Source organism: Hippopotamus amphibius, chromosome 12 (assembly GCF_030028045.1).
Source record: "Hippopotamus amphibius kiboko isolate mHipAmp2 chromosome 12, mHipAmp2.hap2, whole genome shotgun sequence".
Taxonomy (NCBI): Eukaryota; Metazoa; Chordata; class Mammalia; order Artiodactyla; family Hippopotamidae; genus Hippopotamus; species Hippopotamus amphibius.
Window position 1 is genome coordinate 46,943,444 of NC_080197.1, and position 14,717 is coordinate 46,958,160.

Below are 14,717 nucleotides of genomic sequence, written 5' to 3' on the forward strand. Positions count from 1 at the left end.
TAATACTATGGACATCTTATATATATGCATATATATAAATACATAACTCATATATAAAATTTTTCAAAAAGTGATATATTCAGTGTTGAAATCACTTTGCAATGAGACAAACTTCATTAATCCAAACAGCTGTTAAAAACTTAGACTCCAGCTATCTTAAAGACCAACATCAAATGAAATGATTTCCAATATTTTGCACCAGAATTTAAGCTACTGAGCAGCTTTCTTGAGAGTATGAGACTGCTTCTTCTTAAGTTATTAGTGTGCTTGATGACATTAAAGTGTGACAGTGAGAAGTCAGAGGCTCACATATACATTCCAACGCTGAGGTTGTTAAATTGAAGGTTGATTGAAGCCATCACCTGCAAACCTGATACTCCTTGAAACCATCATTAAAAGGCATCTCACTGTGGTATCGTCTCCATGCCATCAGCCAGTTATGACAGGACCTGACGACTCAATCAAGCAACAGAATAATAACCTGGGAATCATTATAGGAAAGCTAATGTCTTTGTCTATTGCAGAATTGTGCCCCAGAGATATAGTAGGAACAAGGAAGGGAGGGCTAAGATGTCATTGGAACTAATCATTCCTTGAAAATATTCCCATGCAATGAAAAAGAGTTCTTGAGGGTGTAGTGACCTTATGATCGCTCAAGGTTATATTGTTCCAAATGCAGACAATGGATCATCATGAAAACACTGGTTTCTTGGCCTTTTGAGGTAGTATTTTAAATTGGTTAAATTATCTAAACTGCAAATGAATATTTGACCACTTCTGAGTATTTCACACATAATTATAGTAGAAGTTTTGTTCTTCTCTTAGATGACTGTCTTCAGAACATTCTTCCTCTGAGTATCTCAATGTTACTGTAGACACTGAGACAGTAATGTTAATTGTGTCTTTAACAAACCTGTGTAATAATAGTTCCTGTGCAAAGAAAGGCTGACCCAACTCACTGGCTTGTAGGGTGCACATTTATGCAAACACTTCAGTGTGTCAGACCCTGAGTTTAGAACCACCAACTGCTTGGTACTTTGTCATTGCATATTTTCCCCATTACATAATGACTTCCTGTGCAGAGGACAAAATGAGTTTTCTCAACAAAATTTTCAGTGCAGCTGTTTTGATGACTAAGTTTTGCAGGAGCTTTTTAATCAAATGCACCTAAAAAAAACCCTTTGGGCCCTTTCATCATATTACCCCTTTTCCTTTAAAACACATAATTTTGGAAGCTTAACTCACCTTTCCCATAAAGGAGAGTTATTTTCAAAGAAATAATTTGTACCCAAATTAGCACATTGCTTAACTGTTCTGCTCTAATCTGGGTGTATGATTTATCCCACATGAATTAATGTTCCAAAGAATAGACATTGACTCCCACTGATAACTAATACTTTACATTTTCTCTGTAGTTTTTTTTTTTTGTTTTGTTTTGTGGTAGTGAATAAACATTATTCTCAAATGTATTCTAATTCTTGTCCCTGTCAAGCCTAGCATGATGAACTTTAGTTTTATTTGATAATTCAGCATCTTATTTATATGTTTAAGATTGTTGGCCCTGACATTAAACATTTGGAAGCTATTATATAATTGGTAAATTGTGCCTTCTTATCTTTGAGAAACCTCTCTTCTTCCTCATCTTCTGTCATTTCATTTTTATTTTGTTGCTTATTTTTGCTTTGAATCTGAAATCTAGGAAGCCAGGCAAATTCTGGGTAAGCAAGGTTATAAAATATGTCTGATGATATTTAAGTGTGCTGAGGGGTTGTTACTGTAATGCAATTTAGTTCCTTGACTTTAAATCTAGTAAAAGATGAATGCATAAGAAAACATTGCAAAGGTACCTGTGCCCCTCTCCAGAGGGAAGACAATTTAGAAGAAAGACAGATTCAGCAGGATGTGGCTGGCAGTTGACAAGACATGAGCCGGCTGCTACCCACACTACCACCATTGGTTAGATTCTCCCTCCTGTTTCCTATAAGGTCCTCTCTTTACTCAAGCCATCAGATGTATCCAGTTAACTTGCACGAGTCCTTGTGAAAGAAGATATCCATTTCATTCTTCTTACAGTCCACAAAACAAGCATCAACATCACTTGGGAGCTTGTTAGACATACAGAATCTAAGTCCTTTCCCGACCTACTGGGTCATAATCGGAATTTTATCAACTTCCCCACGTGATCCCTATGCACGTTGAAGCTTGAGAAGCACTGGACAGAGACTGGAATGAAAGTTCCTGGTGGTTCCCAGCCAAAGGCACAGCTTAAATCCTCAAAGATGAAACAGTGTTGGGTGTAGCATGAATATCATTTCCATCTGAAGACCCTCTAAGACCTTCTGAGAGCCTGTTGATTTCTGTGATGACTTCCTGCAATGAGCAGGCACTGAGAAACAGACACTAGATACATGAGACAGATGTATACAAAGTAGTTTTCAATTAAAGAACTGGGACAGGCAGACTTAGCATCCCCTAAAATTTAAGGCCATAATAAGTTTCCTATCTTCTCTCCTTCAAATGCAGATTACCTGGATTAGAAATAAATGTTTTCATTAAGGCTTTATGTAAAATGAAACCCTGGCAAAATCTAGAAGTATAATCTCATTCCTTAGCCATAGGGAGAATTTTGCCAGCTCATGCTACTTTTTTTTAAAAATTTAATTAATTTATTTATTTATTGGCTGTGTTGCATCTTTGTTGCTGCACACGGGCTTTCTCTAGTTGCTGTGAACAGGGGCTACTCTTCGTTGCAGTGTGCAGGCTTCTCATGGTGGCTTTTCTTGTTGCATTGACTCTGGGCACACGGGCTTCAGTAGTTGCAAGCATGTGGGTTCAGTAGTTGTGGCTCATGGGCTTACATGCTCTGTGGCATGTAGCATCATCCTGGACCAGGGCTCAAACTCGTGTCCCCAGCATTGGCAGGTGGATTCTTAACCACTGCACCACCAGGGAAGTCCTTCATGCTGTTTTGCAAAGCTATTTACCTGTTCTAGCCCAGCCAAATCACCCAACATCAGACTTAAGCATTTGTATTAACCCCACGGTGGCTGCATTCCTATCTAATATGAACTGATGTAAACCTCAGTAGTTGATTACAGGTTTCATTGTGTAGGAAAGGGAGTTAATTCTATTGAATGGTGGTTTGGGGAGGCAGAATTAAGTTGACCTTATGCCAGTTTATTGCAGCCCCTGTAGCATTTCCTCACCCTAGGGCATGTGATTTTATTCTAATAAGAAAGTTTATTTGGATAGGTCTAAGGATAACTTTTATTCTATTCAACATAACGCACCAATGTTTTCCACTAGCCCATAGCCCACTCTGGGGTTGGGGAAGGGGTTATAGCTGATAGGAAACAATGATACTGATCTCTTTATTTCCATGTTATTATACTTACAGTGGTATTTCAAATAAAAGAGGAGAGAAACCAAAAAGTATAGGGAGAATTTGAAAGCTTTGCCTCCAGGTATCACTTCTTGATGGCTGGACTTAGCAAAGTTGACAGATGCATAGATTTACTACACAGTTGTCTCTGTGGAAATCTCTAGGCAGATAAAGGATAGGCATGAAGAGTGGGAAAAGTCATGTTTTTGCTACATCTCCTAGATCATTTGCTTTTGTTTTGTCCTGACTTTCCAAAAAGATGTACATCCTTGGAATGTATTAATGGAAATTATTAGCCCTAGTCCAGAGTTCCTTGGCCTGAAGAAGCTTCCTCTCTCACTTAAGGGCTTTCTTGCTTCAGGCAGTGAGATTTTGACACTATATTTACAAGGAGGAATGGGTGTCTTATGCATCAAAACCACTGCAGAGGAAAGCTCTGTGTTGAGAATATCATGAATAATGAGGATAAATCTGGGTCCTCGGTGAAATTCTGAAAATTTAAAAAGCTATCTAGAACTTTTCCCAAGTAATATTAGGCATCTCTCACTTAACCGTGTACCATTGCTTAGCTTTAGAGTTACCAGAAAACACCCGCAAACACTGTCTCAATGGACCATCTGACAATACTATGAAGTGGGCAGTGTGGCAGCTGTGGTTACAGAGACTTTGCAGATGAAATATGCCTCATGGTTGGCAAGGCTGGGACTGGAGCCCAGGCCTTCTGACTCTCCATCCATTGTATCTTCTTGTCTTTCTGAGAGACAGGTGTTATCACCTAGGTCATTTATAGGGTTTTATATTTGATGTTTCAGTGTCCGAAAGCTTACTAGTGTCTCTTTTAGTGGCACGCACGTGTGTGTGTGTGATATATTTTTTAATAGCAGTGGCATAATGTATTACTGTTGCCTCTAAATAAAGAAGAGAAAGAAATGTCAAATATAAACAAAGTCTGAATATATCTAGAGCATTAAAAGTTTAGATGTCTATCCTAGAAGATATATCTTAGGGATGATGAAACAAAGAGCATGTGGAAGTAGGGAAATAGTTGAACGGGATCGATGTCTACTTACTGGTGGAGCCTCCTGGGTATGTTGGTTCTAGGACACCCTCACTATTATGAAAGCCAAGATTTTTAGACTTGGATCAACACTGGGGACCCTCTTTATGGGCAAGGGCCAGGCCTTGCCTTCATAGTAATGTCACCTCAGAGATGATCTCCATTTTGCAAGGAGTTGGGAAAAGGGAACCTGTGTTGGGGCCTGCCGTTGCTGCACCACATGTTGTGAATGCGGGTCCATGAGAGTTGACCACTGCCCTTTGTAAAATGAAATCTGACTGTTGCTACTTTTGAGAGCAGGTGAGATGTTCAAAATTGTGGAAAATGAATAGGAAGAGAAAATGGACTTCAAAAATGTTTGTGCTTTTGGCACTAGACTAGAATAACTCAAATTAGAATTTCTCAACAAAATCTGACTATGCTAGGTCATTTATAAAATTAAAAATCTTGTAATTTTTGTTCCCCCTGAAACAATATGAGCTGGAAAGATACATCTTTGACTTTCAGGCCAAGGTGATATTTGAAATATTTAGCAATCAGTAGAGCAAAGACTTTGACCAATTACAGGAGATGCTCAGATGCAGTTCTCTAGTGCTCTGATGGTGGTCTGGACGCCCCCAGCTCTGCCAGGCATTAGGCTTTAAATTGTCAGATTGTGTGGGTGTGTGGGAGTTGAGGGATCCAGAGATTCCTTAGGGAGAGAAAAGAGAGATGTCACATTGAAGGGACTCAGGAGGAGGGGCCATTTACTTCGGAGCCATGGTTATTTACCAGCAAGAGTGGAAGTATTTCAATATTTTAACAAGCCGAATTGCCATGCTGCTGTGTACCAATGGAACCTTAGATCTGTCCTTAGTGGAACCAGGTAAATTTTCGATTATCTCTGTGAGCAGTCCTTGCAAATCCCAGGCTCCCTTATCTCCTTCTAACAGAAAACTGTTGAAAACAGTGGATGTAATTCACCAATATTTTTTCTTTATCACAGCAAGTAATCACAAGCTAATGGGGACCATAGTACATTGGTAATATATGTTCCAAGCAACATGGAGCTGTCTCAGCTTTGCTCCTGTTCTCTCCTGGGAGTAACATCTTAGCCTCAACTCATAATACGTCAACACAGACTCTGATATTCCCCCTGCATCCAGGAGACTCTCCTGCGGTAAACTTGTTAATTTACCAAATATTTATTGAACTTCTATATCTGGAAACAATGTTAACTTAGAATTTGGGGGGACCCTGATTCAAAGTTTTAGCCCTGTGTGATTTAATCTTGGAAAATGAACCTCAAGCACCAATACCATAAGGAACCATTAGTATCAAAGACAGAAGACTCAGGAACCAGATGGCGTGGACTGTCCTTGCTTTACTCCAGACATGCTTACCCAAGGGAAATGGGCAGAATGTTTGTGAAGGCTGAAGCCTCCTGCAAGTTTGATAGTTTAAGTAAAGCAAATATTATTGGTGCATTGGTTTGTAGCATTTTAACGATCTGTGTGGAATGTCTGTAGATATTTCTTTTGAATTCAAGAAGATCTGTTTGAGGATCTTTGATCCGTATTGGCAGGGCTGCTGTTGCCTGCATGGTGCCTTTGCATGAACTACAAAAATGTGCCTTATCGTTTACTAGTCCTCTTAGCTGGACCGCTTTGTGTAGCTACAGTCTAAACCTGCAGTATGTGGCAGGCCTTGCTCACTGGTTTCCAAATTTCCATGCTTTCCCAGAACTCTGGGCATGCTATTGTCCCTCAGGCATGTGGAAAACATTGGATGTCCCTCAGGTGTCATGGCCCTGAAGGATCGGGGAAGTACATTTATCCATATTTGATACCAGGGGAGTCTTCAGGCATCTGGGGGGGGGGAATTCTAGAAAAATCATTGCCCTGTGGGAGTGGTCAGACATGCCAGGTTCCTGTCCAACTCAGCCGCCCGTCTCTGTGTGACCTTACTTAGGCCACATCCCCTTCAGGACATATTTTCTTTGTGGTAAATTGATGGTTAGGGGGTTCTGACCCAAGCAATCAATGTCCTCTGATGTTTGTTCCAAATAGCAGCAGATGACCTGGAACTATTTTCTGTGTTTACAACTCAATGAAAATACGACAATGGTTCAGATGTTCATGCATAGTACTACTTACTATTACTTAAAATGTATTTTTTGGTCACTATTGCACAAATCATGAGTTCTTAAGAGAGAACTTCTCAAAGGAATACTTGGAGGAAACAGATCAGTGACCCACAGATAACATAACCTCCAGTTTGTCTTCTTTATCTGACCTGTGACCTGAAGAATAGGAATGAAAAATACCTTCAATACCATAGGAAAAGTAACACTTTCCAAACACAAAAACAACTTGATTACCAGGTGAGCTTAGAGTTTTACTATCAAGTGATAATGCTACTTAAACGTCAGAGTGTGGGCCAGGGACTGGCAGCATCAGCACCGCCTGCAAGCTGGTTAGAAAGGCAAATTCTTGGGCCCCATCTTCGACCGACTGAAGCAGAAACTCTGGGGTGTTTTTCACAACCTGTGTTTTCACAAACACTCCAGGGGATTTGGCTGCCTGCTAAAGTTTGAGAAGCATGAAGGCATGTTAACCTCTCAGAGCAGCTTTGTAAAAAGCATGTCACTTGATTCTTATCGTCACCCTGTAAGTGTCACTTGGACGACTTTTACCCACATTTGATATATGGCAGGGGCACAGATAAGTCGAATGACCCAGGGTCGTATAGGCAGTTTTATGTATTTGGTATTTGTCTCTTGGCATGCTTGGCATTTGTCGTCCAAACATTGTATCAGTTTCTCCTCCACTAAAGCTGACCCCAATTTGACTACCTATTTTTGGAAATAGCCTGTCACCCATGTTCTTTCCAGTTCTCTAAGACAATAGGTTGGATGACTCTATCTAATTTTTCATTTATTTGCTCATTTTTTGATAGCTTGTTTAAAAGATTGTGAGGTAACTGATGTCTGTTCGAGATGTCTAACATATGATTTGTATAAAATTTTAAAAGACAACATACATGGTAGATGCGCCTTTAACAAAATTTTGGAAGATAAGATTTAAAAAGTAAAAAAAAAAAGTTAAAAAGAAAAATTAAACTCTCCTACCTATCATTAACAATTAATTTGTTTAAGATCATACACCAATAATCACATTTGCACAAATCATGTTATACATGTTATTTTGGAGACTTTTTTCTTTCTTTCTCTTTTCTCTTCTTTTCTCTTTCTCTTCTCATCTCTTTTCTTCTCTTCTCTTTCTCTTCTCTTCTCTTCTTTCTCTTTTTTCTTTTCTTTCTTTCTATTGCTTAGCCAAGCTGATACATAAAATTAACCATCACAAAAATATTACTTTTTATGGTGTGTATATTTCCTTTTATTTATGAACTATAGCTTATCTAATCCCCTAAGATTGGAGATTCAAGTTGCTCCCAATTATTTTATCCTTCTACATAGCACCTCTTTGGCTATTTGAGTCATTTTCGTCTTCAAGATCAGTTCACAGAGTGTGGAAAGGAATGGATACTTTAGTTTTTCAAAGACTTGACTTCTTCTTTCCAAATTGCCCTTGTAGATGGCTTTTCCCTTTGAATCACAGCTTGAAGACTTTGGAGGAGGGAAAACGCCAGGGGGGCCTTGATCTTCCCTTTCTTCCTCAGCCTGCAGGTCACTGGGAACCGGCATGATGCTGAGTTCCTGGGCCACCTCCTCAATTGAAGAGGTGGCAGAAGCTGGTCCTGAGGCACTTCTCTGGCTGCAGCTGTACATCTACAAGGACCGCGAGGTCACCAAGCAGCTGGTGCGGCGGGCTGAGCGGATGGGCTACAAGGCCATATTTGTGACAGTCGACACCCCTTACCTGGGCAACCGCTTTGATGATGTGCGTAACAGGTTCAAGCTGCCACCCCATCTCAGGTAACCATGGGTCTCTGATCACTGGGCCCTGAGCTGGTTTTCTAATTCTCTTTGCTCTTGTCGTGATCCAGCTCCAAAGACTTTTTCCAGTTTCCACGTGGGTGCCCCGGGGAATCAGATCTTCACAAATGTTGGTCCCACAGTATGGCTTACTGGGACCTTGTCTAGGAGTGATGGGGTCTGGTTCTAGAGGTGGTGCTATTGCCAAATACCCACATAATCCTCAGGGAACCATACCCTTATGTGGGTGTCGTGTACTTGATGTGGGTGTCGTGTACTTGACATGGGTGTCGTGTACTTGAGATATAGAAACAGAGACAGGAATCACCATAAACTTGTAAAAGTCAAGAAAACTCATGTCTCAGAGTGCATTAAGGGCTTTGAATAAGGTAGAAGATACTTAATTTAGCCAAAACAACAGCTTGCTATTGTGATCCTATTATCCTATTTCTTTGTCTGTTGAAATAAAAAAGCCACCTTTTATTTTTATTGTATTTGGAACAACTCTGGCAGGGAAGATTGAAGAAAACTACAAGAATGGAGACAAAAGAAGCCACATGTTCACTCCCTCCCCTCCTCCTTCTTCTTCCAGCAGTGGTCCTCTTTTGCTGTGCTTCACCCATGGATCAAGATTCATTCATTTACTCACTGGTTCATTCATCCTTTCATCCATTCACTCACTCGGTCGTCTTAGCAAAAGCAATGTATCTAGTGATCTAAAACTGAACTGTGATGCTTTTACCAGGTCATTCAGCCCATCCATCAGCAGGGAATTTTTGTCCTTTTCCCCCTGAAAGATTAGAATCATCTTGAGTCAAAACTAGAAACTCAGTGGAGTTTACTGAGAAAGACCCCCACCCTCCTTAAGCGACCAATCTCTCCTCTCCTTCGTCTTTACCTTCCCTCAGTTCCCACCAAAATCTGCCCTTATGTTTTTCATACCAGTGTGTGACTAAGAACAAAACTAGTTGGGCTAAAACTAGCTGACCAGGAACAAAAATCTTAGTTTTAATGGAGGACATTTTGATGATGGGATTTCAAAGCATCCATCAGAGTACAGGAAATGAAGGGTGCCTTCTTTGGAATCCTAGACCTCACATCACATGGCTTGTTGCTTATTCTGTCTACATATAAAGTTAATCCTTCTAAAACATTCAAAATCAAATCAGCATTCCACATAAGGACAAGAAGATTGTTGGAAGCCAGGAATTCCATATGTATAAGGGAATGGGACATCTCTCAACCATCACATAAGTCCATAGTCTTGTGTAAGTGTCACATAGCTGTCATATAGCTCTGCTGTCTGTATACCTATTTAAGTATAAGTTACTGTGCATAAAATCTTGCCGTTAAACCATATGTAAATGATCTGTGTGAGGTTATCTCTGTGACACTTCCAGGTAGGTTTAAGATACTATTTCTCTATGTGGTACCATCAATGGCCCAATGACAGGAAGAGAAAGTTCTCCCTCTGACAGCTATCAGTCATGCACTCCACACATCCCAGATGCCACCGAGTTGCCCAAACATCCTGTCTTTCTAAGAGAACAAAAACAAAATGTCCCCAGCATATTCCTACTTCTTGCCAAATTCATCAGAAAGTAGATGGTTTCAAATTTCCTTAATATGGAATCTGTATTCACATTATTTCTCTATTTTTGTTGCCTTCATTTTTAGACTTTCTAAAATAATTAGTTTCCCAGCATTTAGGCTTCTGACAGGAAATGTTCCTCATTGCTTCCCTTTGGCCATTTAAAAAAGGAATTTACTGTATTTGTTTTTCTCTTTCTGGCTTACTATGCTCTGTATGACAGACTCTAGGTCCATCCACCTCACTACAAATAGCTCAATTTCATCCCTTTTTATGGCTGAGTAATATTCCATTGTATATATGTGCCACATCTTCTTTATCCATTCATCTGTGGATGGACATTTAGGTTGCTTCCATGTCCTGGCTATTGTAAATAATGCTGCAATGAACATTGTGGTACATGTATCTTTTTGAAAAATGGTACTGATGAACCTAGTGGCAGGGCAGGAATAGAGATGCAGACGTAGAGAATGGACTTGAAGACACCCTGGGGGAGAGGAAGCTGGGACGCAGTGAGAAAGTAGCATCGACATATACACACTACCAAATGTAAAATAAGTAGCTAGTGGGAAGCTGCTACAGAGCATGGGGAGACCAGCTTGATGCTTTGTGAAGACTTAAAGGGGTGGGATAGGGAGGTTGGGAGGGAGGCTCAAGAGGGAGGGGATATGGGGACATATATATACATGTGGCTCTTTCACTTTGTTGTACAGCAGAAACTGACACAATACTGTAAAGCAATTATACTCCAATAAAGGTTAAAAAAAAAGGAAACCATCTCAAATCAGAAAAAAAATTAAAAAAAAAAAGGAATTTACTATTGCTTTTCCTCCTCCTCTTCCTACTACCACTAGCAACAACAGCAACAACAATAGTAAATGACACAGTAGGGTTTTTTTTTAAGCTTAGGGAAGAGCTTCTTGCTCTGGATAATAAAAAGTGTTTCACAGCAGTATCTGCTTAGACGGGGGATGACGCGTGTTCATTCTGGCTGGTATCTCTTGCTCCTTGGGTGCCAGGGCCACTGAGCCAGGAGCGGGAAGCCTGCTTTGGTTTTTCTCCCTTTTTGCTCCCAGGCTCCTGCCCAGATGACGTGAGGGACCAGGAGACAAAGGCCCTTTTCAGCTGTTGATGTGCACAAGAGTGGCCACGGCTCCCCCACGTGTCACATCTCCTGTCTGAAGATGATCAAATCGTGAGCCACATATCCAGGCTCCGGGGAACACAGGAAACACCCCTTGCCAGTGCTCTGGCCCCCAGAGCGCACACTGGCCTTGTTTGTCCCTGCGGGCTTCAGTGGGACAACGCCCCGGGGTCAGCGCCCTGGGGCCCACATTCAGCCATGAAGGCAGAGCACACGATGGGAGGCCCAGGCTTCCGCTGGAGGCCGCATGCTACCAAAGAGCTCATCTGTTACAGCCTGATATGAAATCGGTTTCTTTCCGCAACTGACCTGACTCATAGAAGGTGAAGCCGGGCTGTTCAGAATGAGGTTTGGCAGGCGAGGGAGGCAGGAAATCCAGAGTAGAACGAGTCTGTGAAGCCGCGGCTCCTTCCAGCCCTCGCGGCTTCCTCTGCCTGGAGGGGCGGGGGTGGGTCCTGATTCCTGGCATCTGGGACCAGCCAGAGTTCAGGAGTTTGGTAATCTTTGCTTGGTCCATATGCAAAACACACGAATGTGTGCATTATGAGTGGCACAGAGGTCCCTGAAACTCAGGGGGAGTAGAGCGAATTCTCATCTGCCCTCGGAAGAAGCGAGGATTGGAGCCAGTTCACCAGACTCGTTCATGAGAACCAGTTCTGAGGCAGGGACCTTGTCCATCTCCGTGCCCCATGGTTAGGGTTTGGCTCTTCAGTGCAACACCAAGTCAGTGAAAAGAAAAGAAATTTCCAATAATTGACTAAGATCACGGTAAATTACGACATCTACTCTTTTGATAATTTGCCCAGGGACATGCTTCCTTACTGCCTGAAATGATGTATTCATCACAATAGCCAGAGAAGAACACACAAAAGGAGATGAGACTGGACTGTTTTCCCAGGTCTCTTCCGATAAAAGTGGCCGGTGGGTCTCCCCCTTGCTTCTCCGACCTCATTGCCCAGCACCTTCATCTTCATTCACTCTTCCCAGCATCTCTGGCTTCCGTACTGTTCTTTCAACATGCCAGGCACACCTGCACCTTAGAGCCTCAGAACTGACTCTTCCCTCTGCCTGTAGTGTTCTTTCCCCCAGTCAATGCACGACTAACCACTTCCTTTACATTTTGGCATCAGGGATGAACCTACACATCTTTATATTGGGAAACCAAAATAAAAAATAAATAATAGAGATCAGAATAGAGATACAATATATGTGGGGTCTTAGGTTGTGGGGGTGGAGGGGAGAAAAGGATTTGAAGGAGGACTTTGTACATGACCCAATAGCCTCTAAATTTGGCTAGGAAAACATTCACAATATAATTCACATAATATTAATTAATTCACATTATTTTTAATGACCTCCCAAAGATGTCCATGTTCTGATCCTGGGAAACTTTGAATATGTTACTTTACGTGAAAAATGGACTTTGCATATGTGATTAAGTTAAGGACCTCTAGATGGGATGGTTATTCTGGATTAGCACAGGAGGCTTAACATAACGAAAGGGGTCCTTATAAGAGGGAAGCAGGAGGGTCAGGGTCTGAGAAGGAGATGCGATGAGAGAAGCAGAGGTTGGAGTGATAACACCGGGAATCAGGGACTCTAGGTGGTTTCTTGAAGCTGAAAAAGGCAAGGAAACAGATTCTCGCCTAGAGCTTCTGGGAGGAAAACAGCCTTATTGACCCCTTGAGTTTAGCCCGATGAGATACATTTGGACTTCTGACCTTCAGAACTATAATATAATCAATTGTGTCACTTTAAAGCCTCTAGGCTTGTGCTTGTTACAGCAGCAACAGGAAACAAATACAAGGACAAAGCTCTGCCAGTTTCCTATACAAGGCGGCCTCTCACTGGGGCCACATCTGATTACCATATTTAAACTTCCAAGTAAAGTCTCTACCAGCTCACATCCCTTTTATTCTGCTCTTCTTGTTTCTTTATTTTGTATAGTACTTATGTTCTAACAGGCTCCGTAAATTACCTATTGATTTTGTTCCTTGTTTATTTTCTGTCTCCCCTTGCTAGGATATCAGCCATAGGTAGCTAGACATTTTTGACCATTTTTCTAAAACACTGGCATGTAGTAGGTGCTCAATAAGTAATGTTGAATCAATTACTAAAAGTGTACCAGATCATAAGAGATTTCACCTAATAAAACAAGACTAGTAAGAAGTTGACCGAGGGTTTGAGCTCATACTTAAAATCCTCGCCCTGAACTTTTCTTCACCTGGCCACATTGAAAAAGAAATTAGCAGGGCTGTGCAATCAATAGAAATGTTTTCCTATCCACAGAATTAAAGGCTGGTGCTCCTTGCTCTGATTTCTATAGTGTATTTTGAATGTCTCTCTCTCATATTGTGTTGATATCGTGTGTTCTACCAGTTGTTATAATTTGTTCCCCACAATGGAGACATATGGCTTTATCTTTAATGTCACATTATCACTACTTATGATACAAAATAGTGTATATTTCTCAATAATAGTCATCATTTATTAATGTTACTATTGGTTATTTAATAATGTTAACTTTAGTAGTTGTTACATTTTTATGATGCTAACTTACTAAAAACTAAAATCATTTTTATATTAGATTAAAAAGTACATTTGAAGGCCTTTCAAGGCACAATGAGTCCCTTACAAAGAAGAAATCCTATCCCTTGCCTTTGGGTCATTAAACAGATTGGGATTCGGAGAATTAAGTCCCAAGTAATCGTGTTATTATTTTGATGTTGCTCTTTTCCTTCCTTACGAAATGGAATACTTTGGTTATCAGAAGCTGCTTTAAGTGTTTTTTGTGTATATGTCATAACTCTAATAAAAATAGCATTCATGGAGGTTTCCCTCAGAGCCATGGGTAAAACACTCCATCGTGGGTCTCTGTCAAGATATCTGAAAACTTTTTCTTGGCTTCTGGCTTTGAACAACGTTTTAGAGTAACAACAAGGCTTCATTGTGCCCTGAAATTTCTGTAAGGCAACATTCATTCAAGTGTTGATCTGCATTTCACCATCCAAGAATAACAACAGTTATTTATATAATTTTATCCATGTTTCTGTTTTTTCCTATCCATTTCACCCTTTCACCCCACCCCTGCTGAAACACTGTAGCTTGTTCGGGATGGGGGTGGGGTGCTATGCAGAGAATACACACATAGAGATATTCTTTTTTTCCCCCTGGTTTTACTATGGGATAGACAGACTGGACCTTTTTCTTATTAACAGTATTATTTAAAAATTTGGAATTTGATATCACTTAATTTCAGTTCTAAGTAATGGAATAGGTCTCCATAATCAGGGTATGTTTATTGACCAGAAGGTTAGCTTAATTGAAGTTAGGATGACCACAGAGGGCCAAAATCTGTGATAAAATGTGCAACCTTAAGTGGTTTCATTAAAAAAAAAAAAGCCCAAGTATTTCAGCTAAAATCCAAACCAAAACTCAGCCAATAGATGGATACCAGTATGACTCTCTTAGAGTTGGAATTTTCTATTATCTTTAATGGCCACCCGAGTCAATGAAATTATTAGACGAACTGTTCAATCCTTATTGAGAAGATTTTGCCAGTGGTTGAATAGAGTTATATGGGATGTGAATGTTCACGTCCTTATGATAATAGATGCCACCCAAGCT

General features: G+C 40.7%; 1 protein-coding gene across 2 annotated transcripts in view; it reads left to right on the plus strand.

Moving 5' to 3' along the window:
• The window catches only part of HAO1 (hydroxyacid oxidase 1), a 53,852-nt gene that overhangs the window by 15,488 nt on the left and 23,647 nt on the right, over positions 1-14,717 (plus strand). For both annotated transcript variants that reach the window (XM_057700754.1, XM_057700755.1), the window contains exon 3: positions 8,100-8,355. In XM_057700754.1, coding sequence (XP_057556737.1) covers positions 8,100-8,355 — 256 coding nt within the window. The remainder of the gene's footprint in view (positions 1-8,099; positions 8,356-14,717) is intronic.